Consider the following 14,988-nt stretch of genomic DNA (forward strand, 5'->3'; position numbering starts at 1 on the left):
GGTGCAGAGTGGATGGGGGAGGGCTGGTGCCTTAGCTCAGGGCTGGGGGAGGGGAGACCGTTTGCCAGCCTCTGTCCAGTCCCCTCCAAGCTGCAAAGACCTAGCCTAGGGCAACCCCAGGTCCCTCTGCAGGGGGCGGTGGGCCAAGCGTGTATGTGTGCACGCACGCATGTGTGTGAGTGTGCACGTGTGTGTGAGTGTGAGAGAGAGTATGTGCGTGTACGTGAACAGGAAGTTGGACTAGGGTCTCTTCAAAGCAATTGGACCCAGATCCGTTCCATCCCCGCCGCGCGCAGCCCAGGGCCTGGCCCTACCCTGCAGGGGCCCTGAGGTCTGTCTCTGGAGAAATGGGTCCCCAGGGGCTCCAGGCTCCAGGGAGGTGAGGAGGGGGCTGCCATCCCCCCTCAACAACAGATTGGAGAGTCTTCTGTGGAGACACTGAGTGGTCTGGGGAAGACTCCGGACGCTGACATGGAGGACCCTCACCAAAGAGAAGGGCATTCGACAGAAGGACTGGATAAGGCCAAGGACATCTTCCAGATATTAGGCTAAAACAGATTAAGGCATGGAAATCAGGAAAGGGAAAAAATAAGAAAATTAGAAGGTCAATCCTGAAGGTCTGACGTCCACCTTACAGGGGTTCCAGGAAGAGAAAATGGAGTAGAAGGAAAGTCAAAGCAAAACTCCAAGATGATTTCTCTGACTGAAAATCGTGAATCTCAGTATTGAAGGGCCCACAAGTGCCCACCAAGCCCTGGGACTGGACCAGGCCTGCACCAAGGCCACATCAGGATGGAACATCAGGTGAACAGGTGGGTCCTAAACAAAGAAACAACATTCCTGGAGGCTGAAGACCTGGAGCAAAGTCCTCAAACTTCTGGAAGACGATTTTAAATACAGAATTCTTGACCCAGTCAATTCATCAACCGACTGTAAGAAAGAATAAAGATTTTCTTCAGACATTCACGTCCACAAAAACGTTTCCTTTCCAGTTACCCTTCTCAGTAAGTGGCCAGAGACCATGCCATGGATCCAGAGAGCAGCAGATCCAAACAGAAGATGGGTGAGGAAGGTCCCAGGGTAACAGCTGATCAGAGGCTGATGGAGAAGATCAGAAGGCAGCGGGAGGACTCCTTCAGGGGAGGGGAATGGGACTTACAGACTTTATGTGATTTCTCTGCCATGTATGAGTATGCAGAAAATATTCCTGATAGGTGTTTGACAGATCTGTTGAGATGTTTGGGGGAAAATTGTGACAGTTATGAATATAGATGCAAATAGCCTTGACAAAATACTAGGAAACTGAATCCAGCAACATAGAAAAAGGATTATATACCATGACCAAATGGGATTTATCCCGGGAATGCAAGGTTGGTTTAACATCTGAAAATCTGTGTAATATACCATTATCGATAAAGGACAAAAACCACTAATTATTTCAATAGATGCAAAAAAAAAGCGTTTGACAGATAAAACACTTCCATGATAAAAACACCCAATGTCTAGGAATAGACGGGAACTTCCCGATAAAGAGGATCTGAGAAACACCCACAGCAAATGCATACTTATTTGCAGTTTTTCCTCTAAGACCAGGCCAAGAGAAGGAGGTCCACTGTCACCACTGCGATTCAACATTGTACAGGAGGTCCTGGCCAGGGCAGGAATCAGGCGAGAAAGAGTAATTAAAGGCATCCAGAGGGAAAAAAGTAAAAGTATCTCTATGTGCAGATGACATGACCTTACATAGAGAAAATCCTAACAACCCCACTAAAAACTATTATAACTTATAAAATAGTTCAACAAGGTTGCAGGATACGAGGTCAATATACAACAAACAGACAAAAACCACTGTATTTCTATATACCAGCAGTGAACAATCAAAAATGAAATTAGGAAAAGAATTCGGTTTACGATATCAAAAATAATAAAATGCTTACAAATAAAGTTAACAAAAGAAGTGCGAAACTTGTACTCTAAAAACTAGAAAATGTCTTCGAAAGAAATTAAAGAAGATGTAAATCATGGAAAGACCTCTCAAGTTTACAAAATGAAGACTTACTATTGCTAGGATGACAGTACCCCCAAAACTGATCTACAGATTCAACACAGCTCCCACCAAAATCTCAGCTGGCTTCTTGGCAGAAGTTGACAAGCTGATCCTAAAATTCATATGGAAGTGCAAGGGACCCAGAATATTCAAAGCAATCTTAAAATAGAAGAACAAACATGGAGGACTTACACTTCTGATTTCAAAACTTACTACAAGGTTAATATAATCAAGACAGAGTGGTACAAACATAAGGATAGACATATATAGATCAAGAGAATAGAATTGAGAGTCCAGAAATAAACCCTCACACTTATGGTCAATTGATTTTCCACAAGGATGCCAAGGCAATTCAATGGGGAAAAGGATAATCTTCAGCAAATGGTGCCGGAACACATGAATAGCCGCCTGCAAAAGCACAAAGTTGGAGCTTCCCTGGTGGCGCAGTGGTTGAGAGTCTGCCTGCCGATGCAGGAGACACGGGTTCGTGCCCCGGTCCGGGAGGATCCCACGTGCCGCGGAGCGGCTGGGCCCGTGAGCCATGGCCGCTGGGCCTGCGCGTCCAGAGTCTGTGCTCTGCAGCGGGAGAGGCCACAACAGTGAGAGGCCCCCGTACCGCAAAAAAAAAAAAAAAAAAAAAAAAAAAAGCACGAAGTTGGACCCCTTCCTCACGCCACACACAAAATTTAATTCCAAATGTATTGTAGACCTAATTATAAGAGCTAAGACTATAAAATTCTTAGAAGAAAATACGGGAATAAATCTCTGTGGCCTGGTTTAGGAAATGCCTTCTTAAATATGATACCACAAGCACAAGGGACAAAAGAAAAAATTACATAGGTTGAAATTACTTCATCAAAATTAAGAACTTTTGCGCTGCCAACAATACCAACAAGAGAGTGAAAAGATAACCCACAAAATGGGAGAAAATATTTGCAATTCATAAATCTGATGAGGGACTTGTATCCAGAATATATGAACTTATAGTTCAATAGAACGACAATCTAATTAAAAATGAGCAAAGTATCTGAACAGAGGTTTCCCCAAAGAAGATATACATATGGCCAACAGGCACATGAAAAGACACTCAGCATCATCACTCATTAGGGAAATGCAACTCAAGCCACAAGATACCACTTCACACCCACTACGATGGCTAGAATCAAAAAGAGAGACAATAACAAATATTGCTGAGAATGTGGAGAAGTCAGAACCTTCATACGCTGTTCATGAGAATGTAAAACAGCCCGCTTCTTTGGAAAACAGTCTGACAGTTCCTCCAAAAGTTAAACATAGAGTTACTCTATGACTCAGCAATTCCACTTCCACCGAAGAGAAAGGAAAACATATGTCCACACAAAACCTTGTACATGAATGTTCACTGCAGCATTATTCACAATAGCCAAAAAGTGAAAACAACCCATATGTCCATCAACAGATGAATGGATAAATAAATTGTGGTTTACAAGAGTAAATTATTCAGCCATAAAAAGGAATGAAATTCTGCTACATGTACCCCATGGATGACCCTTGACAATGTCATGCAGAGTGAAAGAAGCCAGACATAAAGGCCACAAATGGTATGATTCCATTTCATTCAAAGTCCAAAATAGGAAAATCCATAGAGACAGAAATTAGACTAGTGACTACCTAAGTTGAGGGTGGGGTGGGAAATGGGGACTGATAATGTGTATGGGGTTTTAAGGACTAAGATAATGTTAGATAGATAGATAAACGACAGCTAGATGATAGATAGAGATAGATAGACAGATAGATATAGATAGATGATAGAGATAAATAGATAGATAGATGATAGAGATAGATAGATGATAGATGATAGAGATAGATAGATGATAGATAGACAGATGGATAGATAGGAATAAAGAATTAGTCACAGCTACATAGGAAACTGAACAACCAGAAAAAAGCTATTAATAACTCCAGGAAACACAAAAAGTTGGACACTATTTGCTCAGGAGTTAACAATGTTCTCATTGTTATACTGACTACTGATTTAACCAATAAATGAACGGATAAACAAAACCAAAGCATTTTAGAAAGTGAGCGGAGTGGGAAGAGGCCCTCCCCCACGGGGGCCCTCAGCACTGGGGGAAGGGCTTCCTCTCAACCCTGCTCTCCGGTGCCCCTGCCCTGGAGATGGACACATCTGATGCGACCCCTCCGCCCCGCCTTCGAGGATACACTGGCAGACGCCCCTCCTGCTCCTCCAGAGTCTCCCAGTCGCCTGGCTCCTCTGCAGAGCTGGGCTAAGAACATCTGCGCTGGTTGCCAGAGGCGCACGGGAAGTTCTCAGTAGCCCAGCACTTCAGGAATAACAATAGAGATATCATTGCCTCTGTTGTCACTACTGCTCTAAAAACAAAACCAACAGAATGCCAGCGCTCCACAGAGCAGGACAGCGGGGACACCTGGTGGCCAGGGAAGCCCATGGCTTTGGCCCAGCAGGATCAGTGTCCCCATCTCCCTGCCTTGCAAGGCCCCAGCTGCCCCAGAGTGGCCAGCACAGGCTCAGCTCAGCCACAAGGCTCAGCCCCAAGGGTACCCTCACTGCTTCCTCCCTCCGGAAGCCCACCCTATAGGTGTAACGCCAATTCCACTGGTGTCTCTGCCTCCTAATCTCAGCCTGTTCCTTCCATCTGCTTCTCCTGGCCCCACTCCCATCCAAATCTTGTCAGCTGCTTCCTCCAGGAAGCCCGCCCGATGGCTCCAGCCTTCCCTGCTCTTTTCCTCTGAAGCACCAGCTGGCTGGACCATCCCATGCCCTTAGTTATGGTCATCGTGGTCCTCACCTAATGAGCACCTGCTATGTGTCAGGCACTGTGCTCAGCCCTTCAGCCCATTACTCGGTTCCTCCCTCAGCACAGCCCTAAGAGGTAGCTACCATTTTTACCCGTTTTGCAGGGAAGGAAACTGAGGCTCAGGTGGCACCTTGACTCACCTGGCTGGGTAATGGGGGAGTTGGGATGCAGACCCTGAGCATGGGCCCTCTCCCATTGCTCTGTGCCCCAACAGAGCAGTTTCTGCAAAAGTGGGTTGAAGATAGTGGGGATGCCAGACCATGAGGGAGCCTCTGGGCCACCACGTTTGACAGACGCAGAGGCCAGGCCCAGAGAGGAAAGGGACAAGGTCTCAGAGGAGCTGGGGGCAGCATTCGGCTAGGACCCAGGACTGGGATGGCTTCTCAGAACTGGGGTCCCTAGGGCAGCACAGCCCTCTGGCCACCCATAAAGAAAGATAAAGGGCATGTGGTCCAGGTGGCAAAGCCCTGAGCCCTCAGTGGCCAGCCCGGGGCCAACACCATGAGGCCCAGATCTGGGCAGTTGGTGTCCTGCTGCAAGACTGTCAACCCAGGGAGCCTCCTGAGCAGCCGAAGACAGGCCCAAGTGTCCGGGGCCTCCCAGCATGAGTCCCAGAGCCCTGACTACAGGAGCGGCCTTGGCCTAAAGGAGCTTGTTTTCTGACCCACCATGGCATCAGACCACATGGGAGGTCAGGGTCGGAGGCCTGTTCTTCTCCCAAGTTCAGGCTGCCCAGGTGTGGCCTCAGGAGGGGCTGGCCTCCCAGATCCCCCACGTGGAGGGGAGCATGGGGAACTTGGCCCCCAGCCCCAGATCTCCTCTTTTCTCCTACAAAAGTCTCAGAGTTTCTGGCCCTTTCCTGGAGCGCAGCCTGGGGTTCCCAGAACACACAGGCTGCTGGGTGGGGGCACTGTTTGTGAGCAACATGAATAACCCCAGCTTGGCTCTGACCTTAAAATTCAGGGTGTGGGTCCCTGGGCCCACTCTGCCCTGCTTCTCCCTGAAAGCTGCCTCAAAGCTGGGCATCATGTGCATCAGGACACTGAGAGACTGAGACCCCAGTCTTGGGCTCTGTGGATGGACACAGCCCAGCTCTGCCCCCAGCCCCTCCCCAACTTTAGCCCAGCCCCCGAGAGCCCACTGCGGCCTGAGGGCGACCCCTGGCGGCCACGGGGGATATTTCCCACAGAACCAGGGCCAGGGACTCTTCGCACCAGCAGCTGCAGTGATGCCTCTTTCCCCAGAGCCCCACCAGGAGTGCACACAGCAGCCCTTGGGAGGAATGAGCTGGATTGTATTAAACTCTTCCACGAACGGGGGAACCTTGTGTGTGGGGGGGGGCAAGAGCGGTGGAGACCCCGGGCCCGCGCTAGCTTCCCCCACCCCTCCGCCACTGGGTCCACCCAGCGGCCAGCCTGGTGACCAGAGGGAAGCCAGGCTTGCCTAGGGCAGGGACGAGGCTCCCAGGACCCTCTTTGCTGGAGGCTGACCCTAAACAAGGTCAGTCTGGTCTCTCACACTCTCCCCACACCCACACCCTCAGGCCTGCGTCTCTGAACGGCCTGCAGTTCCCCGGCTGCCATGCTCTGTGTCCTCCCCTTCTCCCCCTCGTTCTTTCTCTGCCACCCTTCAGATGCCTCAGAAGACCCTTCAGACATGGCCTGCGCCAGGGCACCTCCCTGGTCCATAGGCTGGGAGTCCCTATAGCCCCTGTGCTCGCCCCCTGGGAGCCCCTGTCAGCCTGCTTTAAAATAAATAATATCTTTATTGTTTGTAGCCTTCCCCCAGCTCACCTGGGCAAGAACTAGGTTCTTATCTCTGTTACCGTCCCAGTTTCTAGATGAGGGCTTGGAGCACAGAGCTCATCCAGTCAATGTTTGATGCAGAGAGGGGTGAGGAGGGAGGGTTAGATGGATGAATAAACAGATGGATGATGGAGGAATGGGTGAAGGGAGAGATGAATGGGTACAGGGGGTGATGGCTGGATGGACACATGAGAGGAAGGATGGACAGATGGATGGATGGATAAATAGATGAACCAATGGATGGATGAAGGGCTGGAGGGAGGGAGGGATCGGAGGAGGGGTGAACGGAGGGAGGGACGGCAAGAGGAACAGAGGGAAGGAAAGGAGTGGAGGGATAATGGAGGGAGGGAGGGAGGGAGAGAGACAAGGCTGGAGGGCAAGAGGAGTGGTCAGTGACAAGGGGACAGGAAGCCACCAGCCACCAGCACAGGAGAGGGGAGACAGAAAGGGAGGAGAGGGCTTCCCTGGTGGCGCAGTGGTTGAGAGTCCACCTGCTGATGCAGGGGACACGGGTTCGAGCCCCGGTCCGGGAAGATCCCACATGCTGCGGAGCGGCTGGGCCCGTGAGCCATGGCTGCTGAGCCTGCGTGTCTGGAGCCTGTGCTCCGCAACGGGAGAGGCCACAACAGTGAGAGGCCCGCGTTACAGCAAAAAAAGAAAAAAGAAAAGAAAAACGAAAGGGAGGAGAGGGGAGACAGAAAGGGAGGAGAGGGGAGAGGGCAGGGGGCACACAGCTCCCCTCCCCCCCGCCGCCTCCTCTGTCAGAGGTGTCTCCAGGGCTCCCTGGGAGGTTCTGAGGGCCGGGGATCAATGTCCTCTGAGACCGGCACCCAGGGCACATCTGGGAGCATGCGAACATTCAGAGGTTCCCAGAAACACCTGGGGCACAGAACATGGCAAAAGCCAGACTGGCTGCACCATGCAGGACGGGCTTGGGCATCAATGAGAAGCCATGCTCTGAAGGCAAAGGGGGTCGGGACCCTCGGGTTATGCCTGTGCTACTTCATTTCATTCTCAGGCCTCCCAAAACCTCCAGTCCTGAGGAGTCCCATTTCACAGATGAGGCCACTGACGCTCAGGGTGATGAAGGAAGCTACAAGTGTTGGGCTTCACAGCCAGGTCCCTGCACCACCCACTTGGTGCCTGGAGCCGTCTACTCACCTGGATCCCTTCAATGCGCTCGGTGACAACGTAGGCATGGTGCATGGCCACCAGCGGGACCTTGACGCCAGCCATCCGGCCCACGGCGCCTGCCCACACTCCTGCAGGCAGAGCACAGACAGCTCAGCTCTGCTGGCACCTGCGGGGGCCAGCCAGCTGGGTGTCTCTGCAGGCCTGTCTGCCATGGCAGTGATTCCCCAGGTCACACCTGGGCCCCCACCCCTAAGAAAGGCCAGGTTTAGGGAGCAGCCAGGGTGGCCACTCGGGAGCCCCGAAGAAACGTGTTCCCACCTGCACAGTTGACCACGCAGGGCGTCTGGATGGAGCCGTGTTCTGTCTCCACAGCCTCGACCCGCCGCACCCCAAAATCATCCGTCCGCACACTGATGCCGGTCACCGGGCAGTTCTCGATGACCTGGGAGCGAGAAGAGCTGCTTCCAAAGCCATGTGGGTGCTCTGAGCACTGACGACCTACCCTCTCCTACCGCCAGCCCAGGCGGTACCCGGGACACCTGCTTCTGCTCAGGCAGGCTTCATGTGACCCCACTGGGGAAATGGGGTGACCACAGGGTGGAAACTAACTCCACGTGTTCCTTGACTTGGAGAACTTGTCCCCCCAGACAGAGGCTTTTTTTGAAAAAAAAAAGAAAAAGAAAAGGAGGGCTCATTTGACTGACAGATGCTTGCGGTAAAAAGGTCACATACAGTGCAGTTTGGCTCCATTTGATTTACATATACATCTTTATAGAAAATTACTTGCAGTAAAACTACAATGTCAACATTGGTTACCTCGGGGTGATCCTCATTTCTTCTTTCTTGCTTATTTGTCTTTTCTAATCTTTCCTATAACTATGTATGTATTCGAGACAAAAGAAGATAAAAATTACAAGAAGAGATTTGGGGCGGGTTCACTCTTCCAGCAGGGCCAGACCTCGGGGAAGGGAGGAGAGCTGACATGGGGACAAACCTGAGGCCAGCCGGCCTCTGCAGGATCGGATTAGAGGCTCAGGTCCTATGTGGAGCAGAGAGAACGGCACGTGTTCTCTTGCCTTCTGGTCTTGGGGTTCTTAGGCAGGAGGGGTGGGCTGGAAGCAGGGGACCCAGGGCCGGAAGGCCATTGTACCTGCGCTCCCCGGGCAGCGGCGGCCCTGGCGAGGGCGGTACAGGTGCCAGCGGGGTCCATGGTGCCGTCATGAGGCACGTACAGGGTCCCGTAGAGGTCATCCACGTTCATCAACGGATACAGTGCCTTGGTCTCCACCGGGCTCAGCACGTGGGACTCCACGCCATAGGCCTTGCCCAACTGGGGGACCCAGAGGAAAGTAACTGAGCCCTCGAGGAGCAGACCCCCTTGGCCACTCTCCTCCCCGTCTGGGCCTCCAAGGGTCAGTTCGGACCCTGTGTCCCCCAGGAACCCTTAGCCGGCCACCGTGCCCCAGCGGCCCCCATCCCTCGGGCCAGCTCCGAGGAAGAGTAAGGAGCCCGGGTAGTGCTCGGAAGCAGGCTCTGGGGCCCTCCCGCCTCCCCCATCCAGCTCTAACATGAGCCATGTGACCTGGGGCAAGTTGCTAACGTCACCTGGGGGAATGGGGGTGATCATGGTTTATGTGGTTGACACCTTTAAGGAGCTTAGACCAGTCCCTGGCACATAAGGATTTACTATATAACATAAATAAAAATAATCCCCATAGGTCTGATATTTTGAGCTTCAACCAGGTTTGATGGTCAGACAGCTCCCCAGACGAGAGAGAGAGAGAGACGGCTGCAGGCCTCTGTCCCAGGCCCCGGGCTGTGACAGACCACACCCCCGACGCATTTGATTGGCCCACGGGCAGCCAATCAAATGCCCCTAGACATACATCCATCAGGACAGGCTCCGCCCAACTAGAGATGAGCTGAGCCAATCAGATTCTCTCTCCGAGCAGTGGGATTGAAAAGCTGCAGAGACCTCACTCAGCACCTGAGCTGAAAGGTTGCCTGGGCACCTTTGGAGCCTCCATCCCAGCTGTTGAGTGAGCAAGGCGGGCGGGGGTGGGGGGAAGAGGTGAGGGAAGTAGGCAGAATGACGCCACCTCCTAACCCCAGAGACCCGGCCCGTTCTAACGAAGCCAGGTGCCGCTGCTTCCGCCTGGGCACCCAGAGGAACTCGGCATCCCTGTGACAATGTACCTCTGCTACCCACACAGGCCACTCTGCTCGCTGGGCCCTGAGCCGCTCTTCAGTTGGTGCTCAATAAGGAATGAACTGCTGGAGGAGCCAGTCTCAGCCACGCCCTGGAATTTGGGGTCCGGGCCTGGCTGCTCTGGGTGAGGAATCAACCCTCCACCCCAGCAGAGGGCCTTCCACAGCGGAAGGCTTTCTCTGCCGTCTCGCCCACAGTGGCGTTCCCTCAGCCCCGTCGGCGGTGCCGGGAGAAGGGTGCTCCTTCCTCCTGGGTAGCGCAGTTTCTCATCATTCATCCTGACTCCTGTGAGCACCGTGCATGCTGATAACTCCCTTTTATCGGGCCTCTCCTGCCTTGAGGCTCGGCAAACGGTGCTGCGCAACACGGTCCCATTTTAAAGGTGAGGATGCCGGGGCTCAGAGGCAACGCCGCTTGGCCCAGGTGGCCTGGCCAGCAAGGGCAGCACCAGGGCTTGAACCCAGATCTGTCGGGGCTCCTTCCCTGTGCTACGCTGCCCCACCCACCACCGGCAGGGGGGCACACACCAACACGACTGGCTCGCCCGGGCGGCAGTGCACCCAGGACATGAGTTCCCGCCCTGGCAGGGGTGCACCCACCGACATGAGCCTCTTGTACTCATCCAGACGCTGCCGGTTGGACGCGATGAACAGGCCCCCGTTCTGGATCCAGCCCGTGTGCAGCCCCGTCTCCTCCTCCAGGTCGCGGCTCACCACGCGCCTCGTGTGGGCCAGAAGCTCCACCTCCACGTCGCTGGGCCGCAGCTGCCACAGCAGGCCTGGCAGGGGGAAGGGCGGGGCGCCATCAGCCCCAGCACTGCGGTGCTGCACCCCGGCTCCTCCCAGCAGGTCAGGGCTCCTGAGGACCAGGCAGTGGGCGGGGAGCGTCTCTGCAGGCCATGGAGAGCCCCGAGAGGCTGATGAGCAGGAAGTGACGGGGTCAAAACTGAGTTCCGGGACATCGCCCGTGGGCAGCTCGGAGCGTGACAATCCCCAAGGCTCCCATTTATGGAGCACCTGCTGTGTACTGAGCCCATCACCGGGGGACAGAGCAGTCCTGGGAGGCAGGCATGACCATTTTATAGTGAAATTAAGGTGGCACCAAACGGTTCCGTGCCCGGGATCACAGGACAGGTGATGATGGGGCCGGGACCCCAGCGCAGGACTGACTGAAGTCCAAAGGCAGCCTCTTCACCAGCAAAGCTGCTCCCTTCCGAGCAGAGTTTGGGGAGCGGGAGGCCAGGGGAGAGGGAGCCGTGGGGGAGAGGCTGTGTGGGCCCAGCCGAGACAGGACGGTGGGTAGGCAGGGGCAGTGGCGTGCAGGGCCGGCTGTGTCAGCTCTCAAGACACGGGATGCCTGAACCTCTTCCCAGCTCCACATCCAGCGACATCACGCTCACATTGGCCAAAGTGGGAGTGTTTTCCCCACAGAGCCTGGCAAACTTAACGCAGGGTTAAGGCAGAAGGTTGGCTGCCCTGGGGACATGCACACAGTAGGTGCTTTTACTATAGGCCCACTGGTTAGTTGGCTGAGAATCAGGTGCCCATGGAGGACCCCGCTCTGCATCACCCCTGATGGTCCCTTCCCCGTCCATCCTCTACACCCCGTGGACGGCCCTCCTCCCGGGTGGCTCCGTCCAGGGAAAGGGCTTCTGCTCTTTGAATGGACAGCTGCCTGGGCTCCCAGCTCTGGTCTCAGCTCTGCCCTCCAGGACCCCACAGTCAGCGTCTGCTCCCTCCTCCCCTCCGCAGCTCTTCAGAGACTCAGGGGGCACACAGGCTCACCCTCAGAAGGACCCCGCATCTTTTCCCTGTGTCCTCCCCCTCCAGCTCAGCTGTCTCTAACAGGCCTCCGGGTGCCAACCCAGAGCTGGCCCCTGGCTGAGTCCAGTCCCTCCCGCCCCCGCTTGTGCCCAAGCCCCTACCCGCCGTGTGCCAGGTGGTCCCGGAGGTCAGCCGCTCCCGCTCCAGTAGCACTGCCCCACTCATGCCCAGCTTGGCCAGGTGGTAGAGGGTCTGGCAGCCCAAGCTGCCCCCGCCGATGACCACTACATTGGCTGTGCTGGGCAGGGGCCGGCTTGGGCCCTGGGCGCCTGCCCAGGGGTCCCGTGTCTCTTTCAGGGTCTGCTGGTAGGGCACGCTCTTCTCAGGGGTGGGCCGGGCCCCACTGGTCAGGAGTCGCAGCCCCAGGCCCTGGGCAGGGCTCCGGCGAGGACAGGTGGCGGCCACACGCAGGGCTCGGCTCAGCAAGGCCATGGGGACTCGGCTTGAGCACCACAGGGAGCTGGGGAGAGAGTCGGGGCTGCCTGGGGCACAGAGGGCTCTGTGCAAGTGAGACCCAGGGCTCCTGCGCTGTCACCCTCCGGCCATCCTCCTGCCACCCACCCACGTCATGTGTGCACCGTGCATTTGTCCACGTGTACTGAGGGCCTCGTACGCTTCAGGCTCTGGCTGGGTCCAGGGGAGACCACGGTGGGGGCAAAAGGGGGGCAGTGTGCGTGGCGGGGAAGGGCTGCAGGGCCACAGGGCGGGTGGCGGGGAGCCTGGGGCAGGGACACGCAACCCTCCAGCCTGTACCCAACACGCCCTCCGGGGCAACTCCCGTCTCAACCCCAGACAGAAGTTATTTCTGCCACGTTGGCTCCACAGCCCTTTGGGACCCGAGGCAGAAGGTGAGCAAGGCAGCGGGGTCCAGGCCCCCTGCTCCCTTGGGTCATCTCGAATCCAGGTAGGGACTCGGAGGATGGGTGACCAGCCTCCCTCCTCCTCGGTGGCCTCCCAGTAGCCTGCAGGGCTCACCTGGCATCCCTCCCCAGTTAGAAGAGCCTCATAAGTATAAGAAGAAAACTGTGACGGGGACCCACCTTCTAAGGAGACAGGACGCAGAAGAGGTGTCTCCCCAGAGGGGAGGAACACAGAGAGGAAAGGACACCTCAGAGAGGCTCCTGGGCCCACGTGTGGGATCAGCAGGAAAGGTAAGAGGGTTTTGGCTGTGGTTGAGGTACTGAGGTGGGTCCCGCACCTGCGTTAATAGCCCTGATTGACATCAATTAGCCAGTTAATTAAGACCACTTCCATTTCCAAGCATGTGCCACATGGCAAGCCGGGAACACGCGTTCTCTCTGCTCGGAAGTCAAGATGACTGTTGTCCCCATTTCACGGAGGGGGTCAGACTGAGACCCAAGGAGGCCCGCCAAGGTGACCAAGGTCACAGGGCCGCCGTGCGGCCAAGCCTGCTGGCTGTCCCGCCCCCTCCCAAACCCCCAGTCCGCAGACACCTCGGGGCCTGGTCTGGGGGAGGAGAGGCTGGGGGGCACCCGCCCTCACAGGTGGGCACTGCCCACCACACCCCGTCCGCTCCTCCGCAGGCACCCGGGCTCTCAGGTCGGTCAGGGCTGCCCTGCCCTCACCACAGAGACCCCCCCCCCAGGGGGTAGGGGCGGAGGAGGGAGCAGGCAGGGGTGATCTGAGGGGCTTCGGGGTGGGGGGTTGGAGGCTGGGGCTGGGCACCCCAGTCCCTCCGTCAGCTCTGCCCCGCTCCAGCGGAGGTGCAGCCCGGCTCGTGTCTGCACTTACCTTTCGTCCTTGGATTTCCTGAACCTTCCAGGAGTCGCCAACAGTGAGGACCTACTGTCAGAAACTCGGCGTCACGTGGGTGCCCGGGAAGCCTTTCCAAGGCCGGGCGTCTGCCCGCCCCCTCCCCCGCCCCCGGCCTCCGACCCAGACTCCTTCCTCCCTCCCCCTGCGCCAACGCCGGGGCTGCCGCGTGCCCCTTCCCGGCCCATGGCTAGTCCCGTTCTCCCACCCAGGCCGGGGGTGGAGGGGGCATGGCCCCTGCACGGGCAGCCCAGTGCCCTCCCGCCCGGGCAGCTGCTTCCACACTGATCTGCTCTTCTGCCCTCTCCAACTCTCTCCCACCCGAGTCCGCAGCCTGGCCATTCATTGCCAGGGTTCGGGGTCAGACAGACGGGCTTGGCCTCGTGCTGTTAAGCGGGGCGGCCCAGAGAAGCCCTCCCCGCAGGCGGTAGGATGACGGGGCCGGGGGTGGGGGGTATGGAGGGAAGGTCCAGGCACAGGCCTCAGCGGGAGGAGGGCTGGGAGGGTGCCCAGGCCCCCTGGCCGCCCACAAAGTGTCCCATGGTCGTGCCCAGCCAGCTCTGGGCCTGTCCCCACCCCGCCGGCCCAGGGAAGGGCCTGGGCCCTGCCCTCCCGAGGGCTGTACCTCCGGCCGGCCACTGCCCCTTGGCCCCGAGTGGCCTGCCAGCGCCGTCACCTCCTTCCTTCCCAGCAACAGCCAAGCAGGAACCCGGGGCCAACCCTGCCCTCCCCCTGCTGGCCCCGCCCCTGGAGGCGCTGCCAGCCCCCATCCCGCCCCCACCCTTGGCTGGGGCAGGATGCACCGCCCACCGCCAGGCTTCCAGGGGGCGGGCCTGGCACAGGCAAGCGGGCAGTTCTGAGGGCAGCAGCGCCGGGGCAAGTGACCTCTCCCCCTCCTCCCTAAAACAGGGGTCACAGGGTTCTGCAGGTGAACCCGTGCACCCCTGCCTGCCTGTGCCCGCCATGCTCCCCGTGCCAGAAGGGAGCTTAGCACGGCCAGGTGGGCAGAAGGTGCTGGGTCAGCAGCAGCGTCGCGCCGGGGCTGGGGCTCCTTGGTGGGTGACCCAGGGCCTTAGCACAGAGCTTCCTGTCCAGCCTCAGCTGCTCACCCCCAGGGAAGGGGCGCTCACTGCCCTCAGAGGCAGGTCAGGAAGTCTGGGTTGCCCGCGCCACCAGCCCTGGACAGCGCTCCTGACCTGTCTGCCCTCCAGAGCTCCCAAATCCTTCTGTTTCTGGGCGAGACATCCGTGAGCCTCTGGCTTTTCCACTTCACGGCGACCAGCTTCCCAGGGCAGGGATGCCTGCCTCCGTTTGACTGTTGGGGGCACCAGGGCCCAGAGAGGGGAGCCAGCTTGCCTCGGGTCACACAGCAAGCTAG

At 56.8% G+C, this 14,988-nt stretch overlaps 1 protein-coding gene across 2 annotated transcripts in view; it reads right to left on the minus strand.

Annotated features, from left to right (window-relative positions):
* Positions 1-14,988, minus strand: part of SARDH (sarcosine dehydrogenase) — a 65,278-nt gene extending 50,290 nt beyond the window's left edge. For both annotated transcript variants that reach the window (XM_081237108.1, XM_081237107.1), the window contains exons 1-8: positions 14,807-14,988; positions 13,590-13,643; positions 12,878-13,049; positions 11,939-12,297; positions 10,614-10,792; positions 8,956-9,135; positions 8,124-8,247; positions 7,833-7,933 (exon numbers count right to left, since the gene is read on the minus strand). In XM_081237108.1, coding sequence (XP_081093234.1) covers positions 7,833-7,933; positions 8,124-8,247; positions 8,956-9,135; positions 10,614-10,792; positions 11,939-12,297; positions 12,878-13,049; positions 13,590-13,643; positions 14,807-14,855 — 1,218 coding nt within the window. In that variant the 5' untranslated portion in view covers positions 14,856-14,988. The remainder of the gene's footprint in view (positions 1-7,832; positions 7,934-8,123; positions 8,248-8,955; positions 9,136-10,613; positions 10,793-11,938; positions 12,298-12,877; positions 13,050-13,589; positions 13,644-14,806) is intronic.

This window comes from Mesoplodon bidens (genome assembly GCF_964165515.1).
Source record: "Mesoplodon bidens genome assembly, chromosome: 6".
In the NCBI taxonomy this organism is placed as follows: Eukaryota; Metazoa; Chordata; class Mammalia; order Artiodactyla; family Ziphiidae; genus Mesoplodon; species Mesoplodon bidens.